The sequence below is a fragment of the Thermoascus crustaceus genome (genome assembly GCF_041956765.1).
Source record: "Thermoascus crustaceus strain CBS 181.67 unplaced genomic scaffold VTN00scaffold_11, whole genome shotgun sequence".
Classification (NCBI taxonomy): Eukaryota; Fungi; Ascomycota; class Eurotiomycetes; order Eurotiales; family Thermoascaceae; genus Thermoascus; species Thermoascus crustaceus.
This window is the reverse complement of record NW_027192537.1, coordinates 452,541-467,563: the sequence shown is the minus strand read 5'-3', so window position 1 is coordinate 467,563 and position 15,023 is coordinate 452,541. Positions and strand designations below refer to the sequence as shown.

Below are 15,023 nucleotides of genomic sequence, written 5' to 3'. Positions count from 1 at the left end.
AACACGCCGCGTTGCAGGACCCGAGACGCAAGACGCATCGGATTTCTCTAGGAAACCCAGTGCCTTTGAGTCATGTTGCACCGGCCCTCATCGCCACGGAACCCCAAATTCGAAGAGGTGGAACATTTGGCACCCTGCTTTCGATGGATTCTATAGGTATTTTGATGCTCTGGACTGATAACCCGTACTACATACATCATGAATCGCAACTATATAGTGGAATAGGCGAAAATTCAGTCATCCATAACCATGAATGCATAAAAGGTGACAAAATAAGAAATCTAAACTATCTAACTCTTCCATTATTAATTTCAAGAAAAGCGACAGAACCACATGCAGGGGTAAGACCAGGTCCTAGACATCATACATGTACATCTATCATTCCATCCCAGCCCCTAAGCACATTCATAGGCCGGTTATCGTAACTATCATCTATCTATCTAGGGCTAGAGTAGAGGTATCAGAATTTCGAGACTGCAATTGCAATGGCTTGCGAATCGTTGTGGCTAATGCTGACGTTGACTTGCTTGACCCCGGCCTGTTTGGCAGCCTTGGCGGCTTCACCGTGAAGCTAGACGGACGCGTTAGCGGAATGACCGAGAAATATGGCCTCAGAGAAGCTACTTACCGTGACCACAGGCGCTCCATTTTGGTCATTCGTAATCTCGATCTCCTTCAGTGGGGCACCGGCACCCTTGCTGCAAACTCCAAGGGACTTGAACACGGCCTCTTTCGCACTCCACCGTCCAGCGAACGATGCTTGAGGAGAGGGCGCTTTGCGGCAATACTCCTGCTCCTTCTCGGTGAAGTTCCTCTCGATGAAGGTGTCGTTCTCAATATTTATCGCCTGGACACTCTCAATGTCGACTCCAACCTTGGAGTCCTCACCTACGGTAGCCTTGGTGAGAGATTCGACCATCTGTCGAGTGCTCTCCATGTTCTTCTCGGAGGGCTTCGGTGGAACGGGAGGGTACTTGAGTTCAGAAGTCTTCTTGTCCACCGTGACACGATAGTCGGGGTTCAGGAGGACCTTGCTTTGGATGTTGTCCTCATACGGCGACTTGTTCTTGGCGACAAAGAGGCTGTTGTTGATCAATCCGTTGTGGAAGAATCGGTATGCCTTCTTCTGGCGAGCCTCCACCTTCGCCTTGTAGGTCTGGAACTGCGCTTTGTCCAAGGTTGCGAAAAGGTATTTGGGGTGGATACCGATAGCCTGGGCACCCTTCTGACCGAAGCCAAATGAGGTGACCGAGAATGCCTTCACACCGTCGGTCTGGATGCTGCGGTTTGGATACACAATGTAGTCAAACTTCTCCATGACCTTGTCGACGTTGTCCGCATTGCGGTTTCCAGGTACGAGACCACTGTTGAGAACTTGCAAACATCCGTTGAACATCCATGCACCAGCTGCACCCTTCGGGTGGCCAGTGAGATACTTCTGGAAGATACCCAAGACAGCATTGCCCTTCTTCCGTCCGAGATGCTTCAGCTGTTGACAGATAACATCTGACTCGTTCTTGTCGTTGGCGACAGTGGAAGTGCCATGGAACGAGGCCACGTCGAGATCGTCGATAGTGAGACCCCAGGTTGCGAGAGCGCCACGCAGGGGGGCAATACGAGGGTCCTGCCGCCAGAAGTTATTTCCGAGACTGAATTGAGCTTCCTTCTCCTGGCGAATAGCTTCGCGATCGATATGCTGTATCCGCTCCTGCATGTACTCCGACACGTCGAACGGCTCCGAGGCCTGAGATTTCATAGCCTCAACCTCTTCCTGGAGATACAGGAGTTCTGACTCTTGCCATTGCTTGATCTGTTTCCTGCGCAGCTCCAGTTGTCGGCGACGGTAATTAATATCGAGCAGTGGCGATGGGAATTTGCCGGGATTCTCACGGGCCGTTGTGAGGACACCCTGGCCAGGAGCGGGAACCGAGCGACCGATCTTGTCAGTTGCCGTGGTGGTCAATCCGAGAATACCGTAGATAGGAACACCCATATCCAGAGCAAGCTGAGCGCTCATGATGACCTGCATACCGCAACCCTGGGACTCCATGAAGCCATTGCGTGTTGTGGTGGTCGGGCGAGACATCTCCTGTGGAGTACGGCCGTGCGCAAACTCGTCCTCTGCATTGCTGGTAGCCTTCATGTTGGCGAATTCATAGGAACCTTCCTCCTGGAAGTCATCAAAACCTCCAACGAAGCAGACGCGAGCCTTGCCTTCAACGATCGTCTCATAGCCAATGTCGATCGACTCGACAGCGGTTGCACAGGCGCCGACAGGAGTCTTAATGGGACCGGTAGACGAGAGAAGCAACATGTTAACCCATGCACTCATTGTGTTGATGAAAGATTCCTGCAGGATATCCTTCTGGAGAGGCTTGTCGAGATACCGATCCTTGTACATGCCTCTCAAAGCATGGGTACCACCGATACCGGAACCAATGCAGTTGCCAACTTCGGAGAGATGGACGTATTTGTAGAACTCATACGGATCCGTGATACCAGATGCGAGCAGAGACTCGACGGTACAGACAAGAACAAAGAGGGTAACTGGATCGACCTGCTCGATGATATCGTCAGGGATACCGTACCTCTTCGGGTCCCAGCCGGTTGGGATCTGACCGGCGACCAGACGGTCGAACTGGAGCGCTTTGGGAATGAGAAGAGTTGCCCCCTTCTTGAGGCGCACGGTGTACTCTCCAGACTCCGGAATTTCAAAGATCTCGACCTTGTCGCCGTGCTCACGCTTGAACTCTTCAGCAGTTTCCTTGGAAGCCTCAAAGGGATCGAGATCTTCCTGGATAACAACTTCCTGGAGCAGCTGCTTCTTCTTGGGGTCATATCCCTTGAACAACTCGGGTTCGATAAGTCGGATACCGGAATGCTCGAGGATATACTTCTCGTACTTCGCCTTCACATCCTTGTCATCGACGGGCTCTCCGGTCTTCGCGTCGACCCATCCAGAATATGACTTGCCCTTGAGAGGACCGTTGTGATTCTTGATCAAGCCCATCATCCAGGCCATTTCAACACAGCCCTCCAATGAGAACTTGCCATATGCCTCCATCTCCCATCGCGTACGAGAGTTACCCCACGGACCGATTTCTGCAAAACCGGTGACGACGACAACCTTGTCGAGGTTGACCATACCCTTGAGTTTTTCATTGAGGGGTTCGATCTCCTCCCATTTGGGCAGCTCGGGGAATTGGAACTTGATATTGGCACGGGGCTCGGTGATAACCTTCTTGTACAGCGCCTCACTGTCTTCGCCGTTGACGATCTTGTTCTCAATAGCTGTCTCCTTCATGACCGCCTGGCGAACAGTGCTCGTCTCCATAATGTCCTTGCGAAGTTTAGTCATCAAGTCTTTCAGATCAGGAATAAACTGAAGGCCGCCATTCAGGTCAGCGAAGACAGGCTCGTTCTGGCAAAGGTCAACAATAGCTGGCGCCATGAGACCGAGCAAGTTGAAAGCCATTTCCTGCTGCGAGAAGGTGCGAACGCCGAGTTTCTCTACACCTTCAGCCACCATGTTGTTGCCGCTCATTAGGCCAGTACCGCGGGTCCAGCCAATGACAGCACCGCAGATGGTGAGATAGTTGCTCCAGCTCTCAGAGTACCACCGATTGAATAGTGTTTCCAGCGCTAACTTGGACTCCGAATACAATCCATCATTTCCGAAGGTGCCGTGGTTGGGGGAGAGCGGCAGGATAACCTGAGCCGGTCGGGTCTCAAAGCCACGTTCCTGCTTCTGGATCTTGATGCAGCCAAGAAGTCTGAGAAGGTTCGTGAGCATGATTCTGTGGGCAAGCTCCGACTTCGAATCAATGCTGTCGATCTCGCGACCATTCTCCGGAATAGCAGCGAAAGGAACAACGTAGTCCAGATCCCAACCGAGACCCTTCTTGGGGTCGTAAATGTATTCAACAAGAGCCTCCACGTCCTGCTTGCTTCCTTGGTTAAAAGGAACAACAACGAGTTGTGAGCCGCGGGCACCGTAGCGCGCATACATGGACTGGTAGTATTCAGTGACTTCACGCGAGTATCGACTAGTCGTAACGATCACTTTGGCACCGCCACTAATCAATCCCTGCAGCACTTCGGCACCGATAGATCCAGCTCCAGCTCCAGTCATCAGAGCATTCTTGCCCTGGAAGCTGACACCGGACCGAGCAGCAGACTCGAGACCAGCAAGGTATATTCCAGTGAGCTTCTTGCTGTATTCCCATCCATGCTCCTCCTTCTTCTTCAGGTGTAGGAATGGGATCGTTTCTACCTTGCCGGCGCGACTAACTTTGGAACCGTTACGGCCAGACCTCTTGGCGGCACCGTTTTCCTGAGGAATAATCTGGTTCTCGTTCATGGCAAGAGCACGAACAACCTCCTTGTACAGGGCGTTGAACTGCAGCTGGGAAGCCTTGGAGAGCCTGTGTTGTCTGCGGATAAGCTTGTAGACACTCTTCAGATCGTTCTGAACCTTGGCCCGATTGCTGTATTCAGAGATCGGGCCGCCCTCGGCCATCTGCTTGACATAGTGCTCCAGCTTGCGAGCGCTGGCCCGAGGAACTTCTTTGTATTCGATGTTTCCTCGAGCGTCGACGGTTGTCTGAGGTCCCGTTGGGATGGCAACATCTTTGTACACAGGAGCATGACCAAGAACTTCCTTACAATTCTCGATGAGCTGCTGGCCAAGCTCCTTGGCGAGCTGGTATGTCTCACCCCGCTCAGTCGGGCAGTTGTCGATGTGATACTGCATGAAATCCAAGAGCAAGGGGTTGGAACGGTTCATAATGCGGATGCACTGACTGACGATTTCCCGATCCACAACCTTGAGTCGACCAAAGATGATGTCGTAATACATGCTCAAAGCGTCTTGGCGAGCCCAGTTCCAGGAGGAATCGTACACTCGGGCCTTTAGCGGGTCAAAAGCTGGCTCGATTCCGGAGGCATAAAAGTCGCCATGTTCGGTCTGCCAAAGGTCCAACTGGGCCTGCAGCGTCTTCTGGGTCTCCTGGGAGGTGATGAACGCCTTGTCACCAGCTCGGAGGTCCATCTTGAGGTATCTTGCAATGAGCTCGAGCTGCTGCTTGAACAGCGCTCGCTGGTCCTTTGTCAACGCATCAATGGCAGCCGGATCCATCATCATGCCGCCAGCCCCGGCGCCGCCATCCCCACCAGATGCTGGGGAAGAAAGGCTGATTCCAGCATTGGCGGCATACCTGTTTGCTACGTCGTCGAGGTATGCTTTGGCGTCGGCTTCGGCAGCAAGACGAGAAGCGGGCTCCATGGTGAGGGCGAGCAAGAGGACACCATCTTGTCTTCCGGGGCCCAATCCCCACCTAGTCTCCAGATACTTCCTGACGGCAGTGATGTTAAACCCACCAGGCATCTTTGATGACACCAAGCGAGCCACTAAGGAAGACGACTGCTTGCCCAACTGACCATTGAACGTTGCTTGCATGGAGGCTCCCAGTTCGTCGAGAGGGGTGTCCTCCGGTTTCTCAGGCGTCGAACCGAATTCTTTTCCGAGATCTCCAAGGATTTCATTCTGCAAGGTGGATTTACCTATTTAAAAACTATGTCAGTTGTCACTGTCAGCGTCGGATCCTGGAGCGTGCAACTTGCCTCCGACAAGATCCTTAATGGCCTTGCTCAATGGGATATCCATAAGGCCCTTCTTCAATTTCTGCGCAACCAACGCTCTCAACACATCGACTGCCGTGACGGGGACATCCTCGACTGGAGGAGCTGGTCCTGAGCTGGGTGCAGGCGCAGCAACAGCAACGGGGGCGGCAGCGGCAGCGGGGGCCGCTGGAGCGGGAGTGTCACCGGCAGGGCCAGCAGCGGGTTCCTCCTCTTCCTCAATGGGGTCGACATCGTAGTAAATTTCCTTTGCATCTTTGTTGTAGCAGAGAATTTGTCGCTGGACTGAGGTTGCAGCATCGTAGGCCTCGTATTTCGACGCAAGTGTCCGTCTTGCCATGCCACCCAGGGTATCAGCCGGGCCAATCTCTACAATCCGCTCCGTCCTCTTTTCCGCGAGGATGACATCTTGGGTCTCAATCCATCGGACTGGGGAAGCGAATTGGTATGCCAGCAGCTCGACCAGCAAGGTGTGGGCGAGCTCCTGCTCAACTTCGGGGCGCATTGTGTAGGAAACGGAAGGGTATCAAGAAATATACGACGGGGTAGGTGATTAGTTGCCCCGAGGAGAATCGTCCCCAATGCGCACGAGGGTGACCTCCTTTGCAAAAGGACAACGAGCGGAGAGAAAGGGTGCTGAGAAGTCGAGGAATCGTAAGTCGGGCCTGAACAGCAGCCCGAAAAGGTGGTGAACCAAAAAGAAAAAAGTCAATCTCGGGTAAAGTGGACCAGACTTTATTATTTACTCGAGGAGCATGGCGTGGCAAGGAAAGTTCAGAGGACCGAGAAAGGGAGCGCCTCTAAGCCTTCTGGGACCACAACCCGGGGACTTTACAGGCAAGATGATTAGTATGAGATTGGTGGAGAAGAGTCGGGGCCAGGAGAGGCGGGAGAGAAGAGGGAGGAAGTCTGGGTTGATGGGAGAGCAAGCCGTGGACTGTTGGGGCAGGGCCAACGATGGTTGACAACTGAACCTGCAGCTGGAGCGGGCGACACGGTGGACCGGGGGGTTGAGACTCTGGGATGTATTATTACCGTGACCGGATGTGCGTCGGTGAAGAGACGATCTGGAGGGCGATATTGTGCCAAGCCAGCAGCCCTAGGGCATAGAAACGGCCATAGTGATGGTCCTTGCTCATCACTGTTGAGAACCATGCACTGTGCGCTGAGCTGGTCATCGCGGACGCCTGTCCACATCATCCTGCTTGACATGTTCGAGAGAAGATACAGAACAAAGAGCAATACTGGGTCGGCCATCGCATCCTGTCACGTACGGTCACACTGGCGCGGTCCAGCCCAACCGTTTGGAGTTTTGGGGAGCTGCCGCTGCGCGCTATGCCCAATCGGAGCTGTTTCTTATTCAACCAGCTCACAAAGTTAGAATCATTTTTGCTGGCCCCGCCCCAGAGGGCTCTCGCCGCCAGTGCTGTTGGTGCTGTCTGTAGCCAATTCATCTTTTCCTGAGTCTGCCTCCTCTCGTCCGGACAAACGGCGCTGCACCCTAGCGTCTCTCGCTCCTGTGGCCTGCAAGGAATAATTTGCTTATGTTGTGTGGACGGTCTTGATTACTCTTCCACGGGTCTTCAATTCCTCCGTTCCTGTTCACTAATACATTGTATTTCTCTCCCAACATCTTTTTTTCGCTGGAGGTGCAGCTCCGCGTCGCTCGCAACCTCGCCTAGTCGAGGACTGCTGAAGGGCATTTTTCTTTTAGTCAGGTACGCTAGTTTGCAGTTTTCTCCTCATTGTCATCAATCTGTATTCAGTTGTTCAGTCATTGTTTCTCTGAGAAACTCTTATTCGTTGTACTAACTGTCCGTTTGATTGCAGGCCCTTCCATTCACCTGCCTTTCACAAGTACGCCTCCAATAAGTATCCCGCCACGGAGACATGTACGGAACATCAACTGGCCCTCAGACGGGCATTAATACCCCGCGCTCCTCGCAGTCGCTGCGTCCTCTGATCCTGAGCCATGGATCTCTCGAGTTTTCTTTCCTCGTCCCTACCTCCCTTCACTTTCACGCCTCCCAGCTCAAAGACACCTTTACCGCCTCACTACCACAGCCGACGGACGAGCTTGCGCAGGATGATGAGCCGTCATCGATAGCAGAACTCGTCGCCCGATACATTGGACATGTCGCCCACATGGTCGAGGAGGGCGAGGATGATGCCCAGGGATTGTACGTGGAGGTCCTGAAGCTGGCCCTGAACGAATTCGAGCGAGCGTTTATGCGGGGCAATGATGTCCACGCGGTTGCGGCAAGCCTTCCGGGCATCACAGCCAAGAAGCTGTTGGTTGTGGAGGCATACTACGCTGGGCGTGCAGCGGCCAGTCGTCCCACTAAGCCTTATGACTCCGCACTGCTCCGTGCGGCTGCAGAGGAGAAGGCCAGCGTGTATACGGTCTTCGGCGGTCAAGGAAACATTGAGGAGTACTTTGATGAACTCCGAGAGATCTACACCACATACCCGTCCTTTGTGGAAGATCTGATTTCCTCATCGGCGGAATTGCTGCAGTCTCTATCCCGCGAACCGGAAGCCATCAAATCCTACTCCAAGGGCCTTGACATTCTCCAATGGCTTCACGACCGCGACTCACAGCCCGACACCGACTATCTGGTGTCTGCTCCGGTGAGTTTCCCTCTCATAGGTCTCGTTCAGTTGGCCCACTACATGGTCACCTGCAAGGTCTTGGGAAGGCAGCCTGGTGAGATCCTCGAGAGGTTCAGCGGCACCACAGGTCATTCCCAGGGTGTGGTCGCTGCGGCAGCCATCGCCACTGCCACTACGTGGGAATCCTTCGGGAAGGCAGCGAAGAATGCCTTGACGATGCTGTTTTGGATCGGTCTGCGTAGTCAACAGGCCTATCCCCGCACATCTCTTGCGCCGTCAACCCTGCAGGACTCGATGGAGAACGGAGAGGGTGCCCCTACTCCTATGCTTTCCATACGGGACCTCCCAAGGGCAGCTGTTCAGGAACACATTGACGCGACGAATCAGCATCTTCCAGCCGACAGGCACATTGCGATTTCTCTTGTTAACAGCGCCCGTAATTTTGTCGTCACGGGACCTCCAATGTCCCTGTATGGTCTGAATCTCCGTCTGCGCAAGGTCAAGGCCCCTACTGGATTGGACCAGAACCGTGTGCCTTTCACGCAGCGCAAGGTCCGCTTCGTTAACCGTTTCCTCCCCATTACTGCTCCGTTCCATAGCCAGTACTTGTCGGCGGCTTACAACCACGTCCTGGAGGATCTGAAAGACATAAAGATCTCCGCCAAGGAGTTGGCCATTCCGCTCTACGACACGAATACCGGTGAGGATGTGAGCAAACTGGGCGATGAGAATATCGTCCCGGCATTAGTCCGAATGGTCACTCAAGATCCTGTCAATTGGGAGAAGGCGACAGTCTTCCCTGGAGCCACCCACATTGTTGATTTTGGCCCCGGCGGAATCTCTGGCCTCGGAGTACTTACGAACCGTAACAAGGACGGAACCGGTGTCCGTGTCATCCTTGCCGGTTCCATGGATGGCACCAACGCTGAAGTTGGCTACAAGCCCGAGCTTTTCGACCGTGACGAGCATGCTGTGAAATATGCAGTCGACTGGGTTAAAGAGCATGGCCCGCGGTTGGTGAAGACCTCTGTCGGGCAGACTTTCGTCGATACCAAGATGAGCCGACTCCTTGGAGTACCGCCAGTTATGGTTGCCGGAATGACTCCAACGACAGTCCCATGGGATTTTGTTGCCGCTACGATGAATGCAGGTTACCAGATCGAACTCGCGGGAGGTGGTTACTACAATGCTCAATCCATGACCGAAGCGCTCACCAAGATCGAGAAAGCCATTCCTCCGGGCCGCGGTATAACGGTGAACTTGATCTATGTCAACCCCCGCGCCATGGGATGGCAGATTCCTCTCATTGGCAAACTCAGAGCGGATGGTGTCCCGATTGAAGGTCTCACAATTGGTGCTGGTGTGCCATCTCTTGAGGTCGCAAATGAGTACATTGAGACGCTTGGCATCAAGCACATCTCCTTCAAGCCTGGATCCATAGATGCCATCCAACAGGTTATCAACATCGCCAAGGCCAACCCGACATTCCCCATCATGCTCCAGTGGACTGGCGGTCGTGGTGGTGGTCACCACTCCTTCGAAGACTTTCACCAGCCGATCCTGCAGATGTACAGCCGCATTAGGAAGTGTGATAATATTGTTCTTATTGCCGGCAGTGGCTTTGGCGGCTCTGAGGACACCTACCCGTACCTGACTGGTACCTGGTCCTCTCGTTTCGGCTACCCCCCTATGCCCTTCGATGGATGCATGTTTGGTAGCCGTATGATGACGGCCAAGGAGGCGCATACGTCGAAGAATGCGAAGAAAGCCATCGTTGAGGCCCCCGGTGTTGATGACGATCAGTGGGAGAACACATACAAGGGCCCTGCTGGTGGCGTCATAACCGTCCTTTCTGAGATGGGCGAGCCAATCCACAAACTTGCCACGAGAGGTGTCCTGTTCTGGCATGAAATGGATCAAAAGATCTTCAGCCTCGACAAGGCGAAGCGCGTGCCGGAACTCAAAAAACACCGGGACTACATCATCAAGAAGCTGAACGATGATTTCCAGAAGGTTTGGTTTGGCCGGAACTCTGCTGGAGAGGCTGTTGACCTCGAAGATATGACCTACGCCGAGGTCGTTCACCGCATGGTAGAGCTCATGTATGTCAAGCATGAGTCTCGGTGGATCGACGACTCTCTGAAGCGGCTGACCGGCGACTTCATTCGTCGTGTTGAAGAGCGCTTCACCTCAGCCGAGGGACAGCCTTCCCTTCTGCAGAACTATTCAGAGCTTGACACCCCTTACCCAACGGTGGACAAAATCTTGTCAGCATACCCCGAAGCCTCTACCCAGTTGATCAATGCTCAAGATGTCCAGCACTTCCTTCTCCTTTGCCAGCGACGTGGACAGAAACCCGTTCCTTTCGTACCAGCTCTTGACGAGAACTTCGAGTTCTGGTTCAAAAAGGATTCTCTCTGGCAGTCTGAGGACTTGGAGGCTGTTGTAGGCCAGGATGTCGGCAGGACTTGTATCCTCCAGGGCCCGATGGCTGTCAAGTACTCGAACACAATCGATCAGCCAATCAAGGAGATTTTGGATGGTATCCACAATGACCACATCAAGGGCTTGATCAGAGACGTCTATGGTGGGGATGAGGGCAAGGTTCCAGTTGTCGAGTACTTTGGCGGTCGACTGCTCAGCGAGTCCGACAATGAGCCCGACATCGACGGACTCACTGTCTCCGAAGATACCAACAAGATTGCATACCGACTGTCATCGTCTCCTTCCGCAAGTCTGCCGGATCTTGAGCGCTGGCTCCACCTCCTCGCTGGCAAAACGTACTCCTGGAGACATGCTCTGTTCACTTCCGAGGTCTTTGTTCAGGGACAGCGCTTCCAGACTAACCCAATGAAACGCATTGTCGCTCCGACCCGCGGTATGTACGTCGAGATTGCGTATCCTGACGAACCCTCCAAGACGGTGATCAGTGTAAAGGAACCGTCCTCGTCTGGCAAGCTTGTAAAGACGGTCGAGGTGACTATGACTGGCAAGAACGAGATAGCCCTGACCTTATTCGAGGAACGGACAGCGGAAGGTGGTGTTGTGCCTCTCTCTTTCTTGTTCACCTACCATCCCGAGACAGGATACGCCCCTATTAGAGAAGTCATGGACGGACGCAACGACCGCATCAAAGAATTCTATTACCGTATCTGGTTTGGTGAGAAGGATGTTCCCTTCGATACCCCAACAACGGCAATCTTCGACGGTGGACGGGAAACAGTCACGTCTCAGGCTATCGCAGACTTCGTCCATGCGGTCGGTAATACCGGCGAGGCCTTCGTGGATCGCCCAGGAAAGGAGGTCTTTGCTCCCATGGATTTCGCAATTGTTGTCGGGTGGAAGGCCATCACCAAGCCTATCTTCCCTAGGACTATTGACGGCGACCTGTTGAAGCTTGTCCATCTGTCCAACGGTTTCAGGATGGTTCCGGGAGCTGAGCCTCTCAAGGTTGGAGACGTTCTGGATACCACGGCTCAGATTAACGCTGTCATCAATCAGGATTCCGGGAAGATGGTTGAAGTCTGCGGCACCATCAAAAGGGACGGCAAGCCAATTATGCATGTTACCAGCCAGTTCCTTTACAGAGGAGCGTATACCGATTTTGAGAACACGTTCCAACGCAAAGACGAGGTGCCCATGCAGGTCCACCTCGCCTCCACGAAGGATGTCGCAGTCCTCCGCTCCAAGGAATGGTTCCGCATGGATGATCCTGATGTTGAACTCTTGGGCCAGACCCTCACGTTCCGTCTCCAGAGCCTTGTCCGCTTTAAGAACAAGTCCGTCTTCAGCAGTGTTCAGACCATGGGTCAGGTTCTCCTTGAGTTGCCGACTAAGGAGATCATTCAGGTCGCATCTGTCGAGTATGAGGCCGGGACTTCGCACGGAAACCCTGTGATCGACTATCTTCAGAGGAATGGCTCTTCAATCGAGCAGCCGGTTCATTTCGAAAACCCCATCCCGCTCAGCGGCAAGACTCCTCTCGTCTTGCGGGCCCCTGCCTCAAATGAGACCTATGCCCGGGTGTCTGGAGATTACAACCCGATCCACGTCTCACGCGTATTCTCCAGCTACGCCAATCTTCCTGGTACAATTACTCACGGCATGTACACCAGCGCTGCTGTCCGGAGTTTGGTGGAGACTTGGGCTGCAGAGAACAACATCGGTCGCGTTCGCAGCTTCCATGCTTCTCTTGTCGGAATGGTACTTCCGAATGACGACATTGCAGTCAAGCTCCAGCACGTCGGCATGATTGCCGGCCGGAAGATCATCAAGGTCGAAGCCAGCAACAAGGAGACCGAAGACAAGGTTCTTCTTGGTGAGGCAGAGGTCGAGCAGCCCGTAACGGCATACGTATTTACCGGACAGGGTTCGCAGGAGCAGGGTATGGGTATGGACCTTTATGCCAGCAGCCCTGTCGCCAAAGAAGTCTGGGATCGGGCGGATCGACACTTCCTGGAAAACTACGGATTCTCCATCATCGACATCGTGAAGAACAACCCCAAGGAGCTGACAATCTACTTTGGCGGTCCCCGCGGCAAGGCCATCCGTCAAAACTACATGTCGATGACCTTTGAGTCGGTGAATGCAGATGGCACGATCAAGTCTGAGAAGATTTTCAAAGAAGTTGACGAGCATACTACGTCCTATACCTACCGGTCGCCTACCGGACTTCTGTCCGCTACTCAGTTTACACAGCCTGCACTGACTCTGATGGAGAAGGCAAGCTTTGAAGACATGCGCTCCAAGGGCCTTGTTCAGAGGGACAGCAGCTTTGCTGGGCACTCGCTCGGCGAATATTCTGCTCTGGCTGCCCTCGCCGACGTCATGCCAATTGAGAGCTTGGTCTCCGTCGTGTTCTATCGTGGCTTGACTATGCAGGTTGCCGTGGAGCGAGACGAGCAAGGCCGCTCCAACTACTCCATGTGCGCTGTGAACCCCAGCCGGATTTCGAAGACGTTCAACGAGCAGGCTCTGCAGTACGTTGTTGAGAATATATCCGAACAGACAGGCTGGCTCTTGGAAATTGTCAACTATAACGTTGCAAACATGCAGTATGTTGCTGCTGGTGATGTAAGTACTCGTCCTGCCATCTTAGACGATTGTCAGCTTTAGCTAACGTTTATCTCAGCTTCGCGCTCTTGATTGCTTGACCAACCTCCTCAATGTTCTCAAGGCTCAGAAGATAGACATTCAAGCTCTTATGCAGAAAATGTCTCTTGATGATGTCAAGGCCCATCTTGTGAACATCATCCACGAATGCGTCAAACAGACCGAGGCAAAGCCAAAGCCTCTCACGCTGGAGCGTGGTTTCGCAACTATCCCTCTCAAGGGAATCGACGTGCCATTCCACAGCACATTCCTCCGCTCCGGTGTCAAGCCCTTCCGGTCCTTCCTGCTCAAGAAGATCAACAAGTCCACCATCGACCCTGCCAAGCTGATTGGGAAATACATTCCTAACGTCACTGCAAGACCATTTGAGCTGACAAAGGAGTACTTTGAGGACGTTTACAGACTGACGAACTCGCCACGGATCGCAAACGTACTGGCGAACTGGGACAAGTATGAGGACGGAGGTGAGAGTACGGCACGTGAGACCGGTACAACTACTGTTTAGAATTGTATTAGCCTACGCCATGTCTTTTCTTGTAATGTTTCTTCCAGTGATGAGTATCTATAATCTACTCTAATGCCCTTTTATGTTGGCTTCTTTTGCATGAATATCAATCGCAATGAGACGTGTTGCACGGTTAGGATTATATCAGATTCTATCATGTCGTTAGCAGCGTAAGGCATTGATACTATTTTTATTAGCTAATTCGGGTCGTCCCCTAGCATTGTAGCTGGTAGATCAATCAGACACTGACTGGTCTGAACCGACTCTCCAAGACCTGCGCTGCCCAAACTTACATTTAGTGACAACTAGGCCATCAGATCTTGATCACGGAAGCCCTATAAGCTGTTTTATCAAGCCTGCTCTCTGCGCATGAAATATCAGCCCCGGCCACTTAACCATTGCTTTCGCCGGGTTATGTAGAGTGTAGCTGAATGTCAGGCAAGAAGGATCTTCTAGCAATATGTCCAAGTGTTCAGTGTCAACAGGAAGGAAGCCATTACCCCGCTCCTGGGTAGAGCCGATGTTTCTCTACTCCCTCGTGTTCTTAGCCACCAGAGTAGTCCTCATCCTTCTTCCGAGTCGAGCAAGCAGATGACTCATCCGAAGAATTTGCTGCTTTGTTTGTGGGAGTGGTATGAAAAGAAAAAAAAATGACATACTGCTTACTGTACATGAACTGCACTTTTAATGTAGCTAGAAAGAAAGGGAAGGGGGGGGGGGGGGACGATACACCAATATTTACTATTTGGTCCATGTCGTCAGAAGACCAGCTGACAAGGAAAAGATTACTAGTAATTACACAGGGAATGCATGCAGAAGCCCAAGGGAGAGGCGGGATTTTCTGAAGGCTCATCATAGCTGTCAACTACAAGTAAAATGACATTACCCCTATCCACATGAACCCTTGAAGTCAAAAATAAGGAGGACTGAAAGGTACAAGAAAAAGAGCACCCTCCTGTGCAAGTTATCAGAGTTGAGAGGCACCGTGCAGAGAGAGCATGGCAGATCCACAAATTGGTGGTCTCAACAGTATCTTAACAACCGGATTCTGTTGGCCTATAAATAAACCTTCAGGATCAAACTTGTGTTATTGAGATGATTGATACTCAGGGAATATGCATACATTATGTTGGATCTTGGCTATTCACATATA

General features: G+C 52.7%; 2 protein-coding genes across 2 annotated transcripts; one reads left to right on the top strand and one right to left on the bottom strand.

Moving 5' to 3' along the window:
* Window positions 1-460: 460 nt before the first annotated feature.
* VTN00DRAFT_2884 (uncharacterized protein) lies at window positions 461-6,145 on the bottom strand (the record flags this gene model as incomplete). Its single annotated transcript, XM_069429139.1, has 3 exons — window positions 461-571; window positions 629-5,562; window positions 5,623-6,145. The coding sequence occupies 3 exons, from the start codon at window positions 6,143-6,145 to the stop codon at window positions 461-463; spliced, it is 5,568 nt and encodes a 1,855-aa protein (XP_069283296.1).
* Window positions 6,146-7,530: 1,385 nt separating this feature from the next.
* Window positions 7,531-13,870, top strand: VTN00DRAFT_2883 (uncharacterized protein; the record flags this gene model as incomplete). The annotated part of the gene is made up of 2 exons (XM_069429138.1): window positions 7,531-13,326; window positions 13,385-13,870. 2 exons carry the CDS (start codon window positions 7,531-7,533, stop codon window positions 13,868-13,870), a joined length of 6,282 nt encoding a protein of 2,093 aa, XP_069283295.1.
* Window positions 13,871-15,023: the final 1,153 nt, after the last annotated feature.